A 19,392-nucleotide genomic window follows, 5' to 3' on the forward strand; every position below is an offset into this window, starting at 1 on the left:
ATGCCGAAAAGGGAATTTTCCATGTGTTGATTTCTGTTGAAAAAATCCTTGAACTCGGCAATTACCGCTGTAGACTCAATAGTCTGGTTTTATCTGCCCTCTAAGTCAAAGGTTCTGCCTTCATATTAATTTTTTATATAAAAAATGATAACACTGAGAGATCCCCGATGATAACTGAAAAAGTTTGGCTCGTCCCAAAGTCGTATCGTATGCCATTCTTTCTGTTGTTTTGTTTGAAGCTGGGGCAGTTTTGGTAGTCTGACTGTAATGCGAGTCTGGACCTCCAAGTTCCAATTAAAGAAAACAGACATTTTCTTTTCTGTGCTAAACCACCGACCAAAATTTACACCAAGCGGATCATTGAAGGTAAGTAAGGTATGATACAAAAGCCAGGTTCTCTGGATCTTCCGCTTATTTTCAGACCTGGGTTTTTCAGGGGTTTTCAAACCACTGCAATTAGCATTGTTTGCTCAGTGCTCGAGCATACTAGAATTAGCAACTGCTTCTGAAAGGGAGAATACATTTTTGCCGCTTAAGACAGAGTGAAAACTCATTAAATTTCAGTTCTCAAACATAGAGCGAGATCAAAGAAGAGACATATTTTTTTGATTAGCAATATTCATTTGTCATGTGATTAATTGTGTAATGTGGTGAAACGAAGCTCACTAGGCAATTGAGGCTCCGTTGACCTTTCCTTTGCCATGTATGTTTGTGGCCTAGCTCAATTTTTTTTTGAAATCTCTTAACATATTTTAGCTTTTTGTGGTGCGTGTTTAGAAATGGTAGAGGCTTATATTACGGCAAAAAAGGTCGACGCAAACTGCAAACGCTTGCTGAGAACTCCTGCCACTCACTGGTTCAAGTTGCTGATTTTGTTACAGCATATTTTAACAGTACAAAATTCTGTAACGTAAATTGCCAGGATCTCGGAATTCTTTCTGTCAGCTCGAGGACTAAAGGCAAAGAACTTCCATTCAGTTGGATAGAAAACAGTTTTGTCAGCAATGCAAAAAATGCCGACATTTACCTTAATAAAATATACTTGACTGACCGATTTAAACTGAATTGTGCTGCAAAGGATTTACATGTCTCCCGTTTTCATTTGCACACCTTATAAAATTCTTGGTCAAATATTGCTGTCATTGGTCCAACGTCATATTGTTTGCTTTTCATCATTTTTTATATAAAAAATGATAATTTTGTTAAATCTCCGAATGGGGAATAGCTCAAGGGTAGCTGTTCTGCTTGGCTTGCGAGAGGAATCGAGACTCTTTGGCTGTTTCTTCAATCCTTTAATTCTCTTCTCTGTATCAGCTGCACAACTCTTCTAATTCTAGTGAACTAGCAGCCCTTCTAATACAGCTAAAATGTAGACATGTTTGGGTTCAAAACTCGGCGCCCTTGGAAAACCAGAGGTATCCCCGAGACTTACTTAAGAAAGCAAATATAAACAGACCAACACGAAGAACCAACGCAGAGCGAGAACAACCAATAACAAATAAGGACGAACTAAAACTAGACTAAAACAGGAACCTTTATGGAGGTCCCAAATCAAGATCAGTAGATAATTTCAAGTTCTTCTACCGTGGAACGGAACTAGCTTCAAATACAAACACTAGATAAGATAACCAACACAACCTAAACTTAGAAACTCCTAGTGTGAGCTAAACCTTGAATAACCTTGGACTATAAACTTGAATAACAAAATAACCAAAGCTTCGAAGAACAAACCCAAACACGTCCACGGAAGATTACAGTAAAAGCGATAAGTGCCCTTAATAAACTAAGATAAACAACTTGCAACATCAGTGTGGGCAATCAGGCCCTTACATCAAATGTCTTGCACGGAAGCAACAAAATAACAAATAACTGACAAAGAATTAAAATAATTAAATTCTAAATGGCAACTTATGCTTCACAACAATTCACAGAGATCCCCGATGAGAACTCAAAGGGGTTTGACTCGTCCCGGAGTGGTATCGTATGCCATTCTTTCTGTTGTTTTGTTTGAACCTGGGGCAGTTTTGGTAGTCTGCCTGTGCGAGTCTGGCCCTCTAAGTTTCAATTAAAGAAATAAACAAAATGGCGCCAACAGTCCGCATTTCCCAGCAGGTTCAAACACATAACTTTTTTCGTAACTTTTTTAGTAAATTAAAGCACCGAACTGAAATGTTTTATCTTTGAAATATTTGTCTTGTTACGAAAGAGTAAGAAATTATTTGTTTTACGAAGAAGAAAAACAGTTGTCGCATACTTATTATGAAACGTTTTTAAGAACTTCCGGAATGGTCCAAAATTTGAAAGATACCGCCACTTAAAATGCCACATTAACAAAAATTTTCCAAAGATTTTAATCAATCAAACGCGACGCATAAAGAAAATTAATTAATAAGCGCGGTATTTTGTCTTCTAAGTAAGGAATGTACATCTAACTTGATTTGATAAAAGGTGTCTCCCGAAATTTGACATGACACCGTAGTTCTGAAGCCCTATTTCTGTAACGAACGCTGAATGAGGGCTAATTTTAGCTCAAGGTCAACGTAAGGTACTCTAGTTTATGTGTTTTTTAACCAAAAAGACTGCATATACGGCATTTTGTTTAAATCAAGAATTCTATCAATTTAATTAAGAGTGTTTACAACTTGAAATGTGAGTCAAAATTAATACCAAGATAGACATAAGAAAACACTCGGCGGAGAGCTAAACTGTAGCGTTCTTAAAGCATGCACGTCTCAAATAAATTGAACTAAAGCATTGTACATCGACATTCGATTCAACTTTAAGCAAATCAGGCGAAATATCTGAGGAAGCGGGCATGTGTTATCTCAATTGTCAACTCCATTGTCGCGGCCGGAAATGCACACGATCGCATCGCCTCCCACCAGCGAATCACAGAGAACTATGAACTATGAGTGTTAGCTAGGCGGAGAACGCCTAAAATTGAGGGAAAAAGAAAACTATGTACTCACATCAGCGCTTGAAGCGATTCCTTGGCTATCCAATCCGACATGTTTCTTTTAGAAATAACCGACAATGTCCCGGATGTATTTGAATGTCGTCGAGCGCATAACGCCCGCTCCCCAAACTTCAACAGTAAAAAACTAAGTCTTTAGCCACGGTAAAGTTCAAGCCAAATATCGTTATGACCGCCTTCAAATCAGCCCGTATAGTCTAGTTCCGAGTCCTAATTGATGTGGCTAAAGACCTTTGCTGTCTAAAGCAAGCTCAACATTATCTGTACCTGGCAAAACGAGCCGACCGGTTATCTGTGTTTAACCGCCTAAAGCTCGGTTTGAGGTACGATAACAGCCGACGCACAACTTGCAAATCGTAAGACTTTCACCTTCACGGGACTTAATGATGTCCTCCGGCAAACTTCCTTTAGACAGCAGAATGGAAAGCTATAGATCACAACTGTTCAACTAGTTAGCGCGCGCAACTAGAATTCAAATGAAAGAGAGGGGTTGGAGTTAGAGACTGGGCTAGACTAACCACAAGTAATTCTAGGGGGAGGGAGACGGGGGGGGGGGGGAGACAGGGAGGGAGAAAAAAAGTAAGATTGCATTCACTACATTAGACAGGGCGACATTTCATTGGAAGAAAGCCGAACAATTCTCCGTATCCTCAAACAAAAAAAAAAACAAAAAATGAAACCCCATACATTCCTTAACAGCCCGATAGCCACCTTTTATCAAATTAAGGTAGACATGCGATTCAAAGCTCTAGCGTAATTTTCAGAGGGAGAGGTGGGGGAGGGAGGGGGGTTGGATTCTGGTTGGATTCTGCGCGTGTTTGATCAGGCTAAAAAGCCATGTTAAATTATAGAAATTTCGTTTAAGTGTTTTTAACTAAAACCAGAGTAATTACGCTGTCCAATCAAAAAGGACTCAGACAATGCAGTTAACCAATCAAAACTCGAAACAAATGTGTTCAGCCATCGATCGTCAAGCGCGGGAAAACGTGTGACGATTGGTTTTGGGTTCAACCTCTGATTGGTCGAGAAAGTGGCGCGAGTTTTTTAAACCATTTACAAAGCTTAGTAATGGAAAACAGAAAAACACGAATTACTTTCGACATTTACGAGAAAATCGAATAATGAAACACTCAGTAGTAAACTGGTCATGTGAGAATTGTAGAAAATACTTGCTGATCATAATTATTTCGTTTATAAAATACCAAGAAAAGTTTAGGTTGCGTTTCGAAACTCCATTTTTGTTAGCACTATTTTTAGCAACAACAAAATTTAGCGTTTTGGTTTTTCCCAACATTTAGCCACTAGATGTATGAAATTCTTACATTTTTAACCAAGTTAATTTTAGTGATTGCAACTGAAGCATCTAAGCAATTTATAATTAAGCAGGTGCTTAATTAGCAGCTATGCTGTGAATCGTTAAATTATTTTAAGGTAGCTAGTTAGACGAAATCAGGCCGCAGGGCAAAATTCGCAGACGTAAAATCCTGTTGCGTTTAGCCTGTCTAGTTGTTGATGGAGGACTTTATTAGCAGTTGTGTCATATATTATCATCCAAAGTGCTTTGATAACCTTTTCTTTGTGCACTGTGAAGTTTTAATTGACTGGTACTTCGCCTGACACAAGAATTTCGAGAATCTGCACTCGATCAAGAGTGATCTTTCATGCGTAAAGATCTTGTGTCATTTGAATGAAGCGAGGTGTTTAAACGAAGAAGGGATATACATATAACAAAGTGAGCAGGGATTTCAAGTCACTCTTTAATTGTTTCTTGTGGATGCAAACTGCTGAATGATTTTACTGAAAGGTCAGTTGAAGTCGACGGCCAAGAGCGTTCATTTCATCACCTCATTTCTATTTTAAACAGTTTTCACTGTCATGGCTGCTCTTCCAGAGAGCCGACGAAGCAATTCAAGTACTAATTCTACGGACGTGTATATCCTGGCTCCCTCGACAGGCCCAGCTTTCGGTGAACCGTGCGAGGATCCTGCGCTTTTCGCAACTTCAGCTGTGTCCGCGGCGGTTGCATCTTGCTACGCAATATTAATTCCACTGACAGTGTTGGGAAACGGTTCTGTTATTGCAGCTTTTGCGACGAATGCCAGGCTAAGAACTGCTACGAGTTTTTTCATCGTTGGTCTCGCCGCCAGTGATTTGCTGGTGGGAACGTTTTCGGTCCCCTTTTGGACGTTTGTTGTGGCACACGATAATATAATGGTGGGCTACTGCTTCTCGACGTATGCCGTCTACATCAGCTTTGACATTTTTGCCGGCTGCGCGTCCATTTTACAGCTCACCTCCATCGCTCTCGAGCGCTTCGTCTCGACGCAGTGGCCATTGATTCATCGCAAAATGCCACGACGCGTCTACATCATCATGTTACTCATTGCGTGGCTTTGCGCAACTGTTGTGGCCGCTTTGCAACCCTTGGAATTAAAATCGCAAGCCTGGCAGCAAAACTACACCATGTTTTTATTTCTCAGCTGCTTCTGTTGCCCGCTCGTAATAATCGTGACTTGTTACTGCTACATTTTTAAGATCAGCAGGTTTCAAGCGCGGAGACGGCTGTCTAGTTCTTCCAGGAACTGTGGACTGACTCCTGGAGGGGCCATTAAGGAAATAAACGTGGCCATTACTGTAGCGGTAATAACAGTCCTTTTTATGGCCGCATGGTTACCTTTCTTCCTCGTCTCCGTTATAGCGACGTTGTGCTTAGCGTGTCTACCGCCTTCGCCTGGTGTCTTACATTTAGTAAAGTTTATAAAATTCTTACAGTACAGTAGTAGCGCTATTAACCCTTACATATACGCTTACAGAAACACTGAAATGCGGCGAACTCTGTTGAAAATTGCAAGCAAATTTCTCCCGTGTGGTGTGGTGGGCTTCTTCGGAACAAGAAATGTAATTCGCCAAGCGATAATAGAAGGACGGGATCCTGAACAGTATCAATCCATTTCAAGAAATATTGTTTCTTCGGCGGAAGGAGAGGTTTTTGAGGCTGAGGAAATGAAAGACCAAACCCCAACAAAACCTCGGAAGAAAGACAAAAAGAAAACAGTCGTTGTGTATTTGTAATTTCTTCTATTTCTTTCCGATTTATACTGCAATTCTAAAACTTGGGTTCGATTCTCCTGATGACCTTAAAAAGTGAAACCAAAATTTCATAGATTTTTTTATCAAATTTAATATAATGACAAATACTTTATAAATAGCATAAATTCAGCAACTCGTCATCTTTGCAGGTTTTAACTATTCAAAATCTTTGTCGCAAAGTACAAAAGTGTTATTCGAGATTAGCCGGAATTGTTTGTTTATTCAATTTTAAGGCAGGTTAAAGTTCGTTATGGAAGAGAAAATCAAAACATTTGTTTGAAACATTCGGAAAAAATATTGACTTTCAGTGAGTTGGCAACTAATTGAAAAGTTGCTTTTAACAGTTTCTCACATCAAAAATATGTTCCTTACTAGAATTATGTAATCACCAAAAGCTATTACATCGAACAGAACTAGCCGACGAAGAGGTTTATTGTACCCCTGAAGCTGCAGACATTTAAAATATGTAAATCATTTTAATGTTAATACATGTTTAAATAAAAACGTTCTAGATTCTTCCACAGAAATGATCTTTCATCAATTTCACTTTATTTTGGGATATCTGCATCATCGTTGAGATAAGATTAAAGCAGGCACTCTTTAAAATCCTGACTTTTGAGTTAAACTGTTTATTTTTGCAAACAATCGGCTTCTTTGTGAGTGACAATAAACAAAGAAGATCGGTGACGTCTTGCGCGCTGTTTACAAGTCCTTTTGATAATCATCATAACAAACATTTTATAATAGCCGTATTTCCTTATTACTCAGCACCTGGATGACGTCACGTTGCACCATACCGCTGTTTGTTTATAGAATTTATAGGAACTTTAACTCAACCTTCGTTGCTATGTCTCATGATACTAGTAATTCAGTTACAGATCATAGCCACGTCACTTCGCTCTGGCAAGATGACGTAGATAGAAATTGAGCCTCAGGCAGGGATTCTGTCAGCCGTTGCTTTTATTAAATTGCAACGGCATGAAAATGCAATGAAGTAAGACTTGGACAACATTTTTATTCGCGCGCGCGCGAAAAATCAGATGAATCATCGTGACCATATATGATAATGAATAGATTTTTCTACGAGAAAGATACCCTCAAGAATACCAGCTATTTTATAAAAAAAATATGTTTACTGAGATTGAACTCAAATTCTTTAACAAGTCGACACAAAAACGAGAACTATCAAAGCGGGATTTCAAAGCAAAGCATTCGGGCGAGGATGATTTTAGTTGAAAGTACATCCCGCGTTTGCTTTGGTTTTGCATTACCGTTTAGTAATTGGTTTAAAAATCACGCGCCACTTTGTCGACCAATCAGAAGTATCGCCAAATTTAATCGTAATTCGCTTGCTCATGTTTTCCCATTTGGTGGCGCACGCTCAACCCTCCCTGCTTCCTCCATAAAAGCAGTGATTCTCGAAAGCCGGTTAACACAAACCCAGGATTAAGTTGATCGAGGGTTCAATTTCTCTTGTATTAAAGTGTTTTCAGTTATTGCTTATGTTTTGTATAGACTTTGAGATATTATTTGTCCACGTCAAAGCTAGAGGAAAGAAAATATAAACAGAGAACCTCACTGAAAAAAAAAAATGAAAGCAAAATTCACGCCAATCCTGAATTAGCATATTCGTGCTTTGAACAACCCCGCTTGTTTTCTTGCTGTATTAGGGTGTTTTTCGTGACAGTTTTTATAATGATTAAGCTTTACTTAAATATTTCAAAATTTCGTTAACTTGTTGTATAAACTTTTTACAACTGATCATTTCACGCCATTTGTCGACCAAAGAATTACAAAGGAGCTCGTTAAAATTCACGCAGAATATTAGTTGTTTAGATTGCAACACAAATAATGTAAACATGATGTTTTTAATAAAAGTCTCGTTCAAGTTTCTTTTTTTCAGTAGCATTTGCGTACAAGCGCGTTTGAAAGTCTCTTTTTATGTAAATCTTTCTATGAAAGGCGGAAAGGGAACAACAAAGTTGTCAATGATTTGAGCTGTTTTCATTTCTGTACTAGATAAGATGCATGATATCGTTGTTATTCTCAATTTCCTACTCTCAGTAGGTAATTAATTTTTATACGTTCGCCGGAAGGAAAACAATATAAACATCTTTGTTCGCCTTATACAAGCACTGCTTATAAGGTCTATTAATAAAGGTTTCATATGCCAAGCGTTTCAGTTTTCAGTAAGAAGTTTGGTCAACGAACGATAACTTTCTCGTTCGGCTGTGACACGGGCGAGATTTTAGAAGTTTTCCTTCGACAAAATTTTCGCTTCCCTTGACTCGGAGCTTTAAAAGAGCTGTTTTACAAAAGTTGAAGAAAGCTTTACTTAAGTGAGAGTTTGATGTGAATAGCAACTCGCCCTTGACAACCATCATGGAGAAAGATTGGAAAGAGTCTGAAAACTTAGGTTGACGCCTCTTCTCCAGATATACTTCGCACTTCCAGGTCAGATATCTTTTCTTGTCTACTTTTTGCTCCAATTCCGATTTTTCAAAAAAAAGTTTGTTTTTCTTTTGGCGATAATTTCTCAGGGTGGGTATAAATGGTTATTTCGGAAATTTGAGAAAAGTGTTTGTTCTTGTGCGATACAAAATAAATACTAGATTGTAGAGACAAAGTTTTATTGCAAGAGCGCAATACACGACTTGTTGTTTAATTTCACTCATGCGACAAGTGTTTTAGTAGTTGAAGGGTTAGTGAAAGTTAAGCGCAGCCTTATTCTCGGAAACTGGAACATTCTAGAATTTTTATAACTGAAAAGGCTCGTTTTAAAAAAAACCTGCACAAAGCCAGCGTAAAAATAGTGGTTTACGGGCAAGAATATTTTGAGATATTTGTTTTCAATTGCGTAGTTGAGACGACAAATGAATGCAATCTCACCATTTTCAGGCGGTACGTGCGAAGTGTTCATTTGTTAAGTTTTAATTTTGAAAATAATACGCTATACAAAAGCAAGCCTTTTGGTAAATTTGTCGTGTTATTAAGTGTCAAGCTTTATCTCTGCACACATTTTGACTTCTTGTTCTCCTTGAAAAAACTCGTTTAATTTACCCTTTCTTTTATCAATTTGACTTGACGAGGAACAATAATTAAAGAAAAAAATCGTCTTTGTGAATCCCTGTATTAATTTGTTATTGTTTGTAAGTGTACAAAAGTCGCCGCGGAGTTAAGAATATTTTGGAGATAATGTTTTTAATTACTTAGTTGAGACGACAAATGAATGCATTTTCAGGCGGTACGTGCGAAGTGTTTATTTGTTTAGTTTTGATTTTGAAAATAATACCCTCTAGAAAAGCAAGCCCTTTGGTAAATTTGTCGTGTCAAGTGAGTTTTTTTTTTATCTCTGCATACATTTTGACCTTACGTTTTCCTTGAAAAACGAGTTTAATTTTCGCTATTCTTTTATCAATTTGCCTTATTAAATTGTATTAGTTATTACTAATTTTGAATTTTTTTTTTGTCTTTGTGGAACCCTTTGTTATTTTTTGTTGTTTTTAAGAGAACAAAAGTCACCGCACAGTTAAGAGAAAATCTAATAGTTTATCTTAAAATTAGTCGAGTAGGAACCGCAATCTTTATCCAAGAAAGGTTAATAAGATTTGATATCGCCAATTAATAAGCAAACTTGTTACCACATGGACGTTTTTCACACGATGCCTCTGAAAGATACGTTTCAATTCATTGAAATTAACGGATTATATTATAACTGACCATTGTGATGCATTGTTTCTTATTTGACAGTTTCAACTAAGATTTGCGGGAAAAGCCTGTCATTCATTATACTCAAACAGATCCTTCATTTGAGTGATTACGTATAATATTGCATGGTTATATTCCCCTCCGGGGTTATAATAGGGGTCCAGTTGGGTCTTTGATAACAAAAATTAAACAACCGCGCAGCGGGAGTCCGTTTTGTTTTAACCACAAGTATAATTACGGACCCTATTTCTAATTAATCATATCTATAACAAACGTAGAAACAAACACCGACAAAGAAACCCTGTTGTTAAGAATTGATTATCTCTATACCAAGGAAGGAAGTCTTTTGGGAAAATGTTTAGGGGCCGAGATATAAGGAAGAAAAGATTCAGTCACAAGAAAGACCCCTCCCCAGAGGGGTACTGACAGGCTCCACCCCGAGGTCCAATCCCCTACCCTTTCATATACCATTTTTGACAGAAAAGGTACCCCTTTCATGTACCTTCGATAGAACGTGGCACCCCTTTCATTTACCTACAGAGGGGGTGCTTCATCTCTTTTCTTAATTTTTCACTTTAATAACCCCTAAATACTTAAATGAATCGACTATTCGGTGGGTCTGTTCGAAACATTTTGAAAGACCCTTATAAATACCTTAATTACAGTCTCCATACCCTTTTGTATACCCCAACTCTTAAATTCTAACCCTTTTTTATACCTACAGCCTGAAAAAGGTACCCCTTTCGGGTGGAGCCTCCCCGCATGGTCCACTATTGGGGGTACCCCCTCTGGGAAGAAACATAATCAGGTGCATGACTCACGAATTTGGTCATTAAACACTTTGTTATTGGACACTTACATCTTATATAGCTGCCCGTGTTTTAATGTAGTACGGTGAAAAATTAGAGCATAAGATAAGATAAGAAACTTTATTTAAATGTCAAAACCTTATAGCCTGGAAAATAATACCATACTAATTAGGAGACACTGCTAAAAACTAAAAGCTACACTAATACTAAATATAAATACAATAAAAATATATATAAGTCATATAAAAATGTTATTATAATCTATGATATAGAAAAATGTTTAAATCTTAATTGCTAAAAAAAAAAAGAAAAAAGAAAAAAAAAATAATAATAATGACTTCACTTGAGAGGCACTATGTGCAGCATAGGATGCATCCCTTACAGCCGTTGTCCATTAAGCGAGTTATATCCCTTTTGCGAATACGGTTTGTAAAAGCCTGCAGTGTCTTGGCTGATCTGTCAGCCGTAGAAAGTTTGCCCCATAAATTGGGTCCTACATAACGCAAAGAGTGCTTTCCATAAGTAACAGTGTTGTATCTAGGAGTAGAAAAATCTGATTGTCTCAGGTTATGCTGAGGCCCATCACTTTCGAGATTTTTTTTAAAAATATGATTATACTACGGTAAATCTTCTTTCAAGACACACTTAGTTCGCAATAAATGAATTAACTCTGCCGGAAGAATGACAAGCCGAATAGGTCGTTTTGCCTGTTTCTAAATTGAAATCCGCTTGAAGAAAAAAAAAGACAGATAACAATCAACGGCATCTATGGATTATTAATTATTGTTAGCCTCAGTTTTAGATAGTTTCCCATCCATGTTATTAATTTGAAAATCAATGTAGGAGAAAGTAGACATACCGTATTTCTTTATTTAGTAAAAACCAAGGTTGTCTTTTGGCAAACTGGCCATCTGCTTGGTTAAACTTATTATCGATCTCGTAAAAAGACCTTCGAAGCGTGCGTGAGATTTTTCATGCATTGTTGGGCGTCAAAAAGTCATATCAGCGGCTGGATTACAGGAAGCCAGGAGTCCATGAGGAAAACAGTTAGACTTCTCGCTTTATGTGGGCTTCGGCCGTCGACAAATTTAGACAAAGTAAATTAAGTTCTATCATAATTATAGAAATAAGGAAACAGTTTCTACCGCTACCTCTGCACTTGTAATTTTTGAGTCTAATGCTTGCGTGCGCTTTGCGCATGCGCATTAGACTCTTTGTTATATGAAAAAAGCTGTTAGCAATCCCAAGGGAATGGTTCGGGATCGATAATCGTTCGCTGTAATGTAGAAAACAATGATCAGCTGCAAGAACGGACTCCGTACGGACACGCACGATTAGTTTCAATTAAAAACAGCCAATCAGCGACACGTGTTCCCACGCATAATTAAAATTTTTTTCTCAAGTCACGATTATTCAACACTTGAACAGGACGAAATAATTTTCCAGTTAAGACATTTGTAAGCTTTTTGTGAAAATAAATCTTCGTTTTCAGTTCAGTTAAGCACTTGTGTTTTCGTCTTGCTTAAAAAGCAAGACGTCTTTGAGAAAAAATATTTCGACGGCGACTCGCGTTTATTTACACAATGCGACCAAATATTTATTTTGTTTTAAAAAATAGAAAACTTTACCTCGGTTTTTGTATTTAAGTCATTCGAATTTTGACCAATTTTTTCTTTACAGTGCAAACAAAAACCTTCAAAAATAAAAGATGTACATGGATAAATGTAAATCAAGTTACGCGACTAAATCAAAATGCGTTTGTTTGGCCGCTTTGCAGTATTACACTGTCCCGGCCTTTGCCATACACTGAAATCGAATTTCATGCTTTTACGACTCTCAAAGATCTTAAGTTCTTCTTACAGCTAGAAAAATCATAAAATGGTTACACTGATATGGAAGTGATGATTCGCGAAATTTGTACATCATGATAAACAGTCTTCGCTCCTGTGTATGGTAGCTCGATAATAATTGCCTAGTTTCCAGCGTTCAAAAGGTCATCATTATATTGACGTGAGCATTTACACCCGTTTTTAGGAAAATCTGTCACTAAGTGCTTACAGTACAATGGAGTAACAGTCACTATTTCAAGTGCTTTTATTGCAAAATCTGTTTCAAGAGTCATCATCAAAATGGTGAAAAATCTGAAAGAAAACGATGTGAAGTTCTTCAACCCTTGTTGTAATGAACATGCTTTTTGTAAATCGTCACGCAATCTTGTCCAAATGTTTAATCGTTTCTGCTTTTACGGACAATACGGAAGAAGTAACATCAACTCCTGTTCATACTTTAAATTTTGTGAAGCATATAACATTTATGACTGTTTCGTTTTCATCCATAATCATCCACGATGCCCCTAGCTTGCTATAAGCATTTTATTAAAATTAAACTCCCGAACACAAACCTCTAACCAATTTTAACCGGCTTACGAAAACCGCGCAATCTGTATCACTATGCCATACGGCATTAGACTCATGTCTCCCTTGGTGACCTATTTTTGTATCTGTGGCTCCTGTTTTGCTTTTTACTTATCTTACATGCCAATTTTTTTGCTGTTGAGGAAAAATAGGAACAGGAGTCCGCATGACTGGACGGTAGCCTGTTAAGATCGGAGAAAACTGAATTAAATCAATGTAATAAAATGAATTCTGCCTAGAAAACTTGTTTACAGTCATGCATTAATTTCTGTCATTTAAATTTTAAAGCTCCAAATAAAAGGCGGCATTTTTCGTCTTCCGAATCTATGGCAGTATAGCTGGCTTCATTTATTTGCAGTGACGTTGTTTCAGTTACAGAAATGTTAGACATAAAAATAACATTTTTCAGTCTTTAATATAAAATATCAGTTATCCATGCCGATCAATATAAATTTCTTTTACGGTTTTACTAAGAGTTTTTTGTACGTCAAGAAAAAAATACCATAATACTCTGCTAATGTCATTTTTGCGAGGGGTTTCAACTTCGCTAATTTCGCTAGGGGATATATAGCATTTTTAACATAGTAGACACAATAATATTTTTAGGTAGTGCATTTAAACATTTTAGATTTTAGATTATATATTTTTACATTCTTATAGATTCTATTTTAGTTTTCTTTTATCTGTTATTTTAGTGGAACTCTCTGTAAACCTAGCTATTCTAAGCTAAGCATGTTTCCCAGGCTTTAAATTAAATAAATAAAATAAAGTATTGTAAACTTAACACACGAATCTCCAGAAAGAAGAATTACAATTATATTGCCTTTTTCTGTAAGGCCTAGTAAAAAGATACATGTAGGGTCATCAATACAGCACGTACACAATTCAGCTGCAACTTTGTCCGGGGCAAAATGTCAACCTCGCGAAAACAATATAGATTTTAGGATGGCTAAAGATTTTCTTTAATCTCGCAGGAAACAAATTAAAGTGCAAGAAGCAATTGTTTCCGCGAGTTACAAGCTCTAGTTTGCATTATTGAAAGAAGGCGATTGTTACCAGATAATTATTATTGAATGGTTTTAGTTTGGAAGATTCTTTCCGGCTTTTTATAATGCAAAATAGAGTCATATAAACCTATGTCGGATAACAATGCGCTTCAAAGTTGAAGGAAATAAGAAGATAAGCTATGACAATCTCAGTGAATTAACCATAGTCACAAGGCGGGGCACTTTGAAAAGTGGCCGTTCGTAGTTTGAACTTTTACATTTGAATACAGTTCTTTGTTAGCTCAAGACAGAAGACATAGTTAACTGTTTATTGCCGTTCGCAAATTTGTGCTGTTGCTTGTAAGTGCTTCTCAAATGTCCCTAAACTTATCAGAAATTTGTTGTGTTTTCATTAAGTAGCAAATAATTTAACTTGCCAAGCAACATTTTTTCTTTTATAAGCTAATAATTATCACTCGATGAAAACACAAATTTTAATAAGGCATGAAAATTGTAAGCTCATTTTATTTAATCCTTACTTTATCTGCGGTGTTTTCAGCTAGTTTACAGAAATTAGAGCCAATTATTTTGATAAAAAGACGAAATTGATTAGCGAAAACACATTATGAATTCACAATTACAGATAAATTATTCACATCCGACATTTTACATCGTACATTTCGAAATATTTTCTTTGCTTTTACTGAAAAAAATGTCAACAACAGCGCTTTAATTTGCTTTAATGTCAAACTTGGGTAAAACGGTAATTACTTCTGACAGCGCACACTTCAGTTATAAAGGTGCTCTCAATTAACTGCACGCGAAATCGAAGCTCTAGTTAGATTTGAATCTTTAATTCGCTTGCTGTATCCGACATAAGGAAAAATGTGTCATTACAAATAATTTATTTGTATTTTAACTCGACGAAGGTAGCAAAAAAATCCCTCTTTCGACTTGGATGAACTAAACCTCCATTTCGCTGGCGGAAATTTTCAAAAGCAACAACACTTAAAAAAAAGCAACAACACTCAAAGGCATTATCAAAAATGGAGGGACAAAGATTTGAAATGTGAGTATCATTTATAGTGAAAATGCACGCAAATTTAAGTGCTCAGAAGCATGACCAAAATGAAACAACAAAATACAACCGCAATTTCTATGAAAAGTGTTCTAAAGCGGCTATTATACGCATATTTTTCTGTGTGAAATAGATTCGCCTTTCTCGATACTGTCGTGTTATTTTCCCTGGCCACGACAAATGGTTTCTGCGTCGATTTCTCTATCTTGAAATTGGGACACAGTGAAATCAAATCTCGATTTTTCGAGCCTCTATGGAAAATGATGTATGTGCGTTCAGGCTGCCAATTTGGTTCAGTTTTTCGGGAGGTAGCGATCAGAGATGACGTCTGAAACTCAGGCTAAGCAAAACTGTCTATTTTATTCAGACGTCTTTCTCGGAAGGAGGCTAATTACAGCTAATCCAACAAAAGCTGTCAGGGTTTTAATTTTAAATTATTATTTTTTAATTCTGTCGTTCGTCGAGGTTGACATTACTCCAAGTCCAAAACTAAAGGACAAAGTATACAAACGGACAAACCTCACTGGAAAGTTACAAAACTGAAATAAGTGAAATTCCCGCTAATCCTCGGTTGCCTTAATCGTACTATGAACAACTGGGCCTTAGGGATTATGATATCTCACTGCTGGTCTGCGAAAAAATTCTTTTTTTTCAGCGCAATGCAAGCTCGTTGGGCGAAATGCGGTCCTTGAGCTTATAACTCCCAATTCGCGCGTCCACCGTTGGTACTCCGAGTTCGAGGGCAAAACAAGAGGAAACAGAGACTGCTTTGTACTGTACACAGTGACCGAAAACGTTAGTATCATGATGAGACCATTCAAGCTGTTGAGCAGTTATTTCATGTGGTGCTGTACTATTAATGTTTATCTTAGCAAATAATAACAACTAAAACTTCAAATAAAGCAAGATCTAAAACCTTGAAGAGATCCATTTTCTTCGCTCAACTTTATGTCTAAGGTCTTCATCACAGTATTATCATTGAAAAAGTTTGGTGCAAGGGTTTTCATTCTTGTCTTTCGCTTGCAACATAACTACTAAAAAACTCGTTAATAATGAGCGTAAGTAGTTTTAATTTCGCATTTTCAATTGTAGACATAGATCCGAAGTCATCTTTTTCGCCGTATTTACAAGGAAATTGACTCAAATTTGCAATGTCGCTAAGACAATGAGCGGCCTTTATTTAAAACTTTTGCTTCTTTAAAGTTCTTTCCGCAAATGATATTTTGAAAGTTTGATGAATTAACTCTGTGCAAAACGTACTAAATTTATGTTTTTTTCAACGGTGTTAGTTTGAAAAGATGTAATCACACGAATAATTAATAAATCCAAAAGTAGTTTGGCAATTTCAAATTGCAAAAGGGGGCTTCGATTATTTGACGTCGCTGCAGTTTCTAGGCAACTAAAGCATTGTCCTTCACTGACTCGTTTATTTGCACTAGGATTAAGTCGGTGCGTTTGTCAATAGAACTATTCGTGGATAGGTTTAGAAAACCAATTAAACCAAAACTTATTATTGATGGCGGTCCATCTTTCACGGATTTATGGTATTCTGAGCTTTCACGGTATTCTGAGCTTTTTTAGGATACGAATAAATTTGGCTGCCGTGATTGCTTTCATTCAAAGTAATCTCGTCTTTTCAGCCTGCAAAATCCGATTAAAAGTTGTTTTAATTGTTTTGTAACGCACGGCTGTTCTCATTAGCAGCGTCTTAAGAAATGGCTTTACGGGTGTTAACTATTTCATTATGATGAATTCTCAAGAGTATTGACGTTTAAACCCCTTAAGGCGTTTCTAAATCAATATTTTCATTAGTTATAATGCGCTCTGTTCAACCTTATTTTGTCTTTTAGGTGAAAGCAAACACAACATAGCAGAAACTTGAACGATCGACGAGAAGGCGGCGTATGATTGACGGCAAAAATGAGCAACAATTCGACTCAAGTGGCCCCGACGTCCGTCCCCGCTCCACAAGTTCCTACTCTGCCTCATGGCGAAGTGGAAATAATAGCTTCAACCGTGGTGTACATTTTGCTGGCGTTGTTTGTAATTCTTGGAAACACTCTTGTGATCGCAGCTTTCAGATTTAATTCAAGACTTCGCACCATCAACAACACTTTCCTGGTAGGCTTGGCCATATCGGACCTCTTGGTAGGGCTGATATCGATTCCACTCTGGATTTATTTCTCGTCTTGCCAACAGCATTTGACATGCGTCGATAGTCAAGAGCTACTAACGTTTTATTCAACAGTGGATATTTTTACGGGCTGCGCCTCTGTTCTACAGCTTACGGCCATCAGCATCGAGCGGTATCTGGCAATAACTCGCCCGATAAACCATCGATCATACTCAATGTGGATTTACTACGCCATGATTGCTGCCGCGTGGGGCTTCGCTTTCATCATAGCCGGACTCTTTCCCGTGCAGTTAAACAAGTGGCAGAAACCTTACAGTATTATTCTCTTCACGACGTGTTTTGCCCTCCCAGCGCTGGTAATACTAACTGTTTATGCGATCATTTTCCAGACAGCAAAAGGAACTTCGCGAGCGAGGGTCCATCCTGAAGGAACAGCAAAGAGCCCCGCGCAAAACGAAGCCAAGATCGCCGCCACAATTGCGGTCATTACAGGTCTCTTCGTGATCGCATGGCTTCCGTTTTTCGTCGTCAATCTGATAGCGCAGTTTTGCTTGCCCTGCTTACCACCCTACCCTGACGTATTGAGACTGATTCGCTTCGTAAAGTGGATGCATTACTCAAACAGCATGGTTAACCCAATGGTGTATGCTTACCGCAACGGCGAGATGCGGAAAACGTTCAAGCGGCTGCTGCTAATCTGCCTCTGTTGCCGCAGTGGCGGACATGGCAATTTTCAAACGTCCTACAAGACTGCGCAGGCCGCGAGAACTAGAAACGTTGTCGCGGGGCATTCAAAAAGCAACAGGGATCTTCGCAACGGCAGCGACATGTCGAGACGGAGAAGTGCACCTGTGAGCAAATCTGTCGAGAACAAAGGGGTCGATACGAGGTCAAGCGCCAAAGACGATTCCTTTCGAAATTGCCCGTTTTTAACCCCTCACCACGCGGAGGTACACGCATCAGAAAAACTTTGATAACTAGCTTTAAGAAAAAGAATCTTATGAGCTATCTTAGCAAAGTGTTTTTTGGTAAAGCAGTACCTCGGAGCCGTCAACTATTATCGTGAGAAAAAGTTGCTAACCCAACGGTAGAAGTCCCTTATTAGTGTTTAAACGGAGTACTTGATGTTAATCAGGAGTACCGTACATATTGTACCTCACTTTTTGCTTTGGTTTGAGGCTGCAATGGAACACCAAAAGATGCCTAAATATAGTCGAAGGAGTCCTAAAAACTAATAGCTTAATATTTATCAGTAAGGAAGGGAAACACTAAAAAGGTGATAATACACTAATATTGAAGAAGGACGACTAAGAATTGAAAAGACTTACACCGATTTCGAACGACAGACTTAAAATTTTAGTTTTTTTGCAAAACGTGGCTTCCGTGACGTAGTTCGTCTCATTACAAATGCATTTTGACGTGCTAATTGCCTTTAAAACTTAATGTAGTGTTGCTCATTAATTACCGTAATGATTCGATTTAGCGCCCTCCTTCCAATAAGCGCCCCATTCCGAATAAGCGCCCCCCTTCGAATGTGTTTTTGTAAATAAGCGCCCCTATTCCAATAAGCGCCCCCATTCTTATTAGCGCCCCCATTCTTATAAGCACCCCTATTCTAATAAGTGCCCCTATTGTGGATAACTGGCCCTACTGAAGTCACTGATGTCAACTAGATAAACTCCTGACCGTTCACCGTACAGTTCATGTAAATATTTACTGTTAAAATGAAGAATTATTTTAAAAGTAACTGAACTTTTAACAATTTTTAACTGTTACAGTTCCTGTTATTATAAGATACATTTGGTTGTTTCTCAAAAAATTAAATAAGCGCCCTGTCCCGAATAAGCGCCCTATCTCGAATAAGCGCCCTCCCTTGAGTTGCCAAAAGTAAATAAGCGCCCCGGGCGCTAAATTGAATCATTACGGTAACTGTTTTAACAAAAATTCATCGAAATGCTTTTGCATTGACGTGTTAATATATAATGAAATTTTCCACCTTCTCACACAAGAGCCGTTAATGTCATTATTTCACTTAACATGTGCATTGTACTAGGCATTGATTGAACTCTGTGTTTTGAACATTTTAGCAAGTACAGTGGGTCACTGAGTGGTCCCCTGATGTTCAGAGGTGGCCGCTCAGTAGAGATACAGAAATATAAATGATAAACGCAAATATAACATAAGAGAGGCAGTCTCACT

At 37.6% G+C, this 19,392-nt stretch overlaps 2 protein-coding genes across 5 annotated transcripts; both read left to right on the forward strand.

Annotated features, from left to right (window-relative positions):
* Window positions 1-232: 232 nt before the first annotated feature.
* LOC144635001 (histamine H2 receptor-like) lies at window positions 233-19,124 on the forward strand. 4 transcript variants are annotated; one of them, XM_078494057.1, is made up of 2 exons: window positions 233-366; window positions 16,910-19,124. In XM_078494057.1, the coding sequence occupies exon 2, from the start codon at window positions 16,980-16,982 to the stop codon at window positions 18,165-18,167; it is 1,188 nt and encodes a 395-aa protein (XP_078350183.1). In that variant the 5' UTR covers window positions 233-366; window positions 16,910-16,979; the 3' UTR covers window positions 18,168-19,124. The 4 variants fall into 4 exon arrangements, with proteins under 4 accessions (XP_078350183.1, XP_078350184.1, XP_078350185.1 ...); XM_078494058.1 differs by lacking the exon at window positions 233-366 and adding an exon at window positions 8,344-8,518; XM_078494059.1 differs by lacking the exon at window positions 233-366 and adding an exon at window positions 14,818-15,050.
* Window positions 4,196-6,664, forward strand: LOC144634998 (adenosine receptor A1-like). The gene has a single exon (XM_078494054.1). It carries the CDS (start codon window positions 4,850-4,852, stop codon window positions 6,044-6,046), a length of 1,197 nt encoding a protein of 398 aa, XP_078350180.1. The 5' UTR covers window positions 4,196-4,849; the 3' UTR covers window positions 6,047-6,664.
* Window positions 19,125-19,392: the final 268 nt, after the last annotated feature.

Source organism: Oculina patagonica, chromosome 13 (assembly GCF_052425735.1).
Source record: "Oculina patagonica isolate OP01 chromosome 13, crgOcupat, whole genome shotgun sequence".
NCBI lineage: Eukaryota > Metazoa > Cnidaria > Anthozoa > Scleractinia > Oculinidae > Oculina > Oculina patagonica.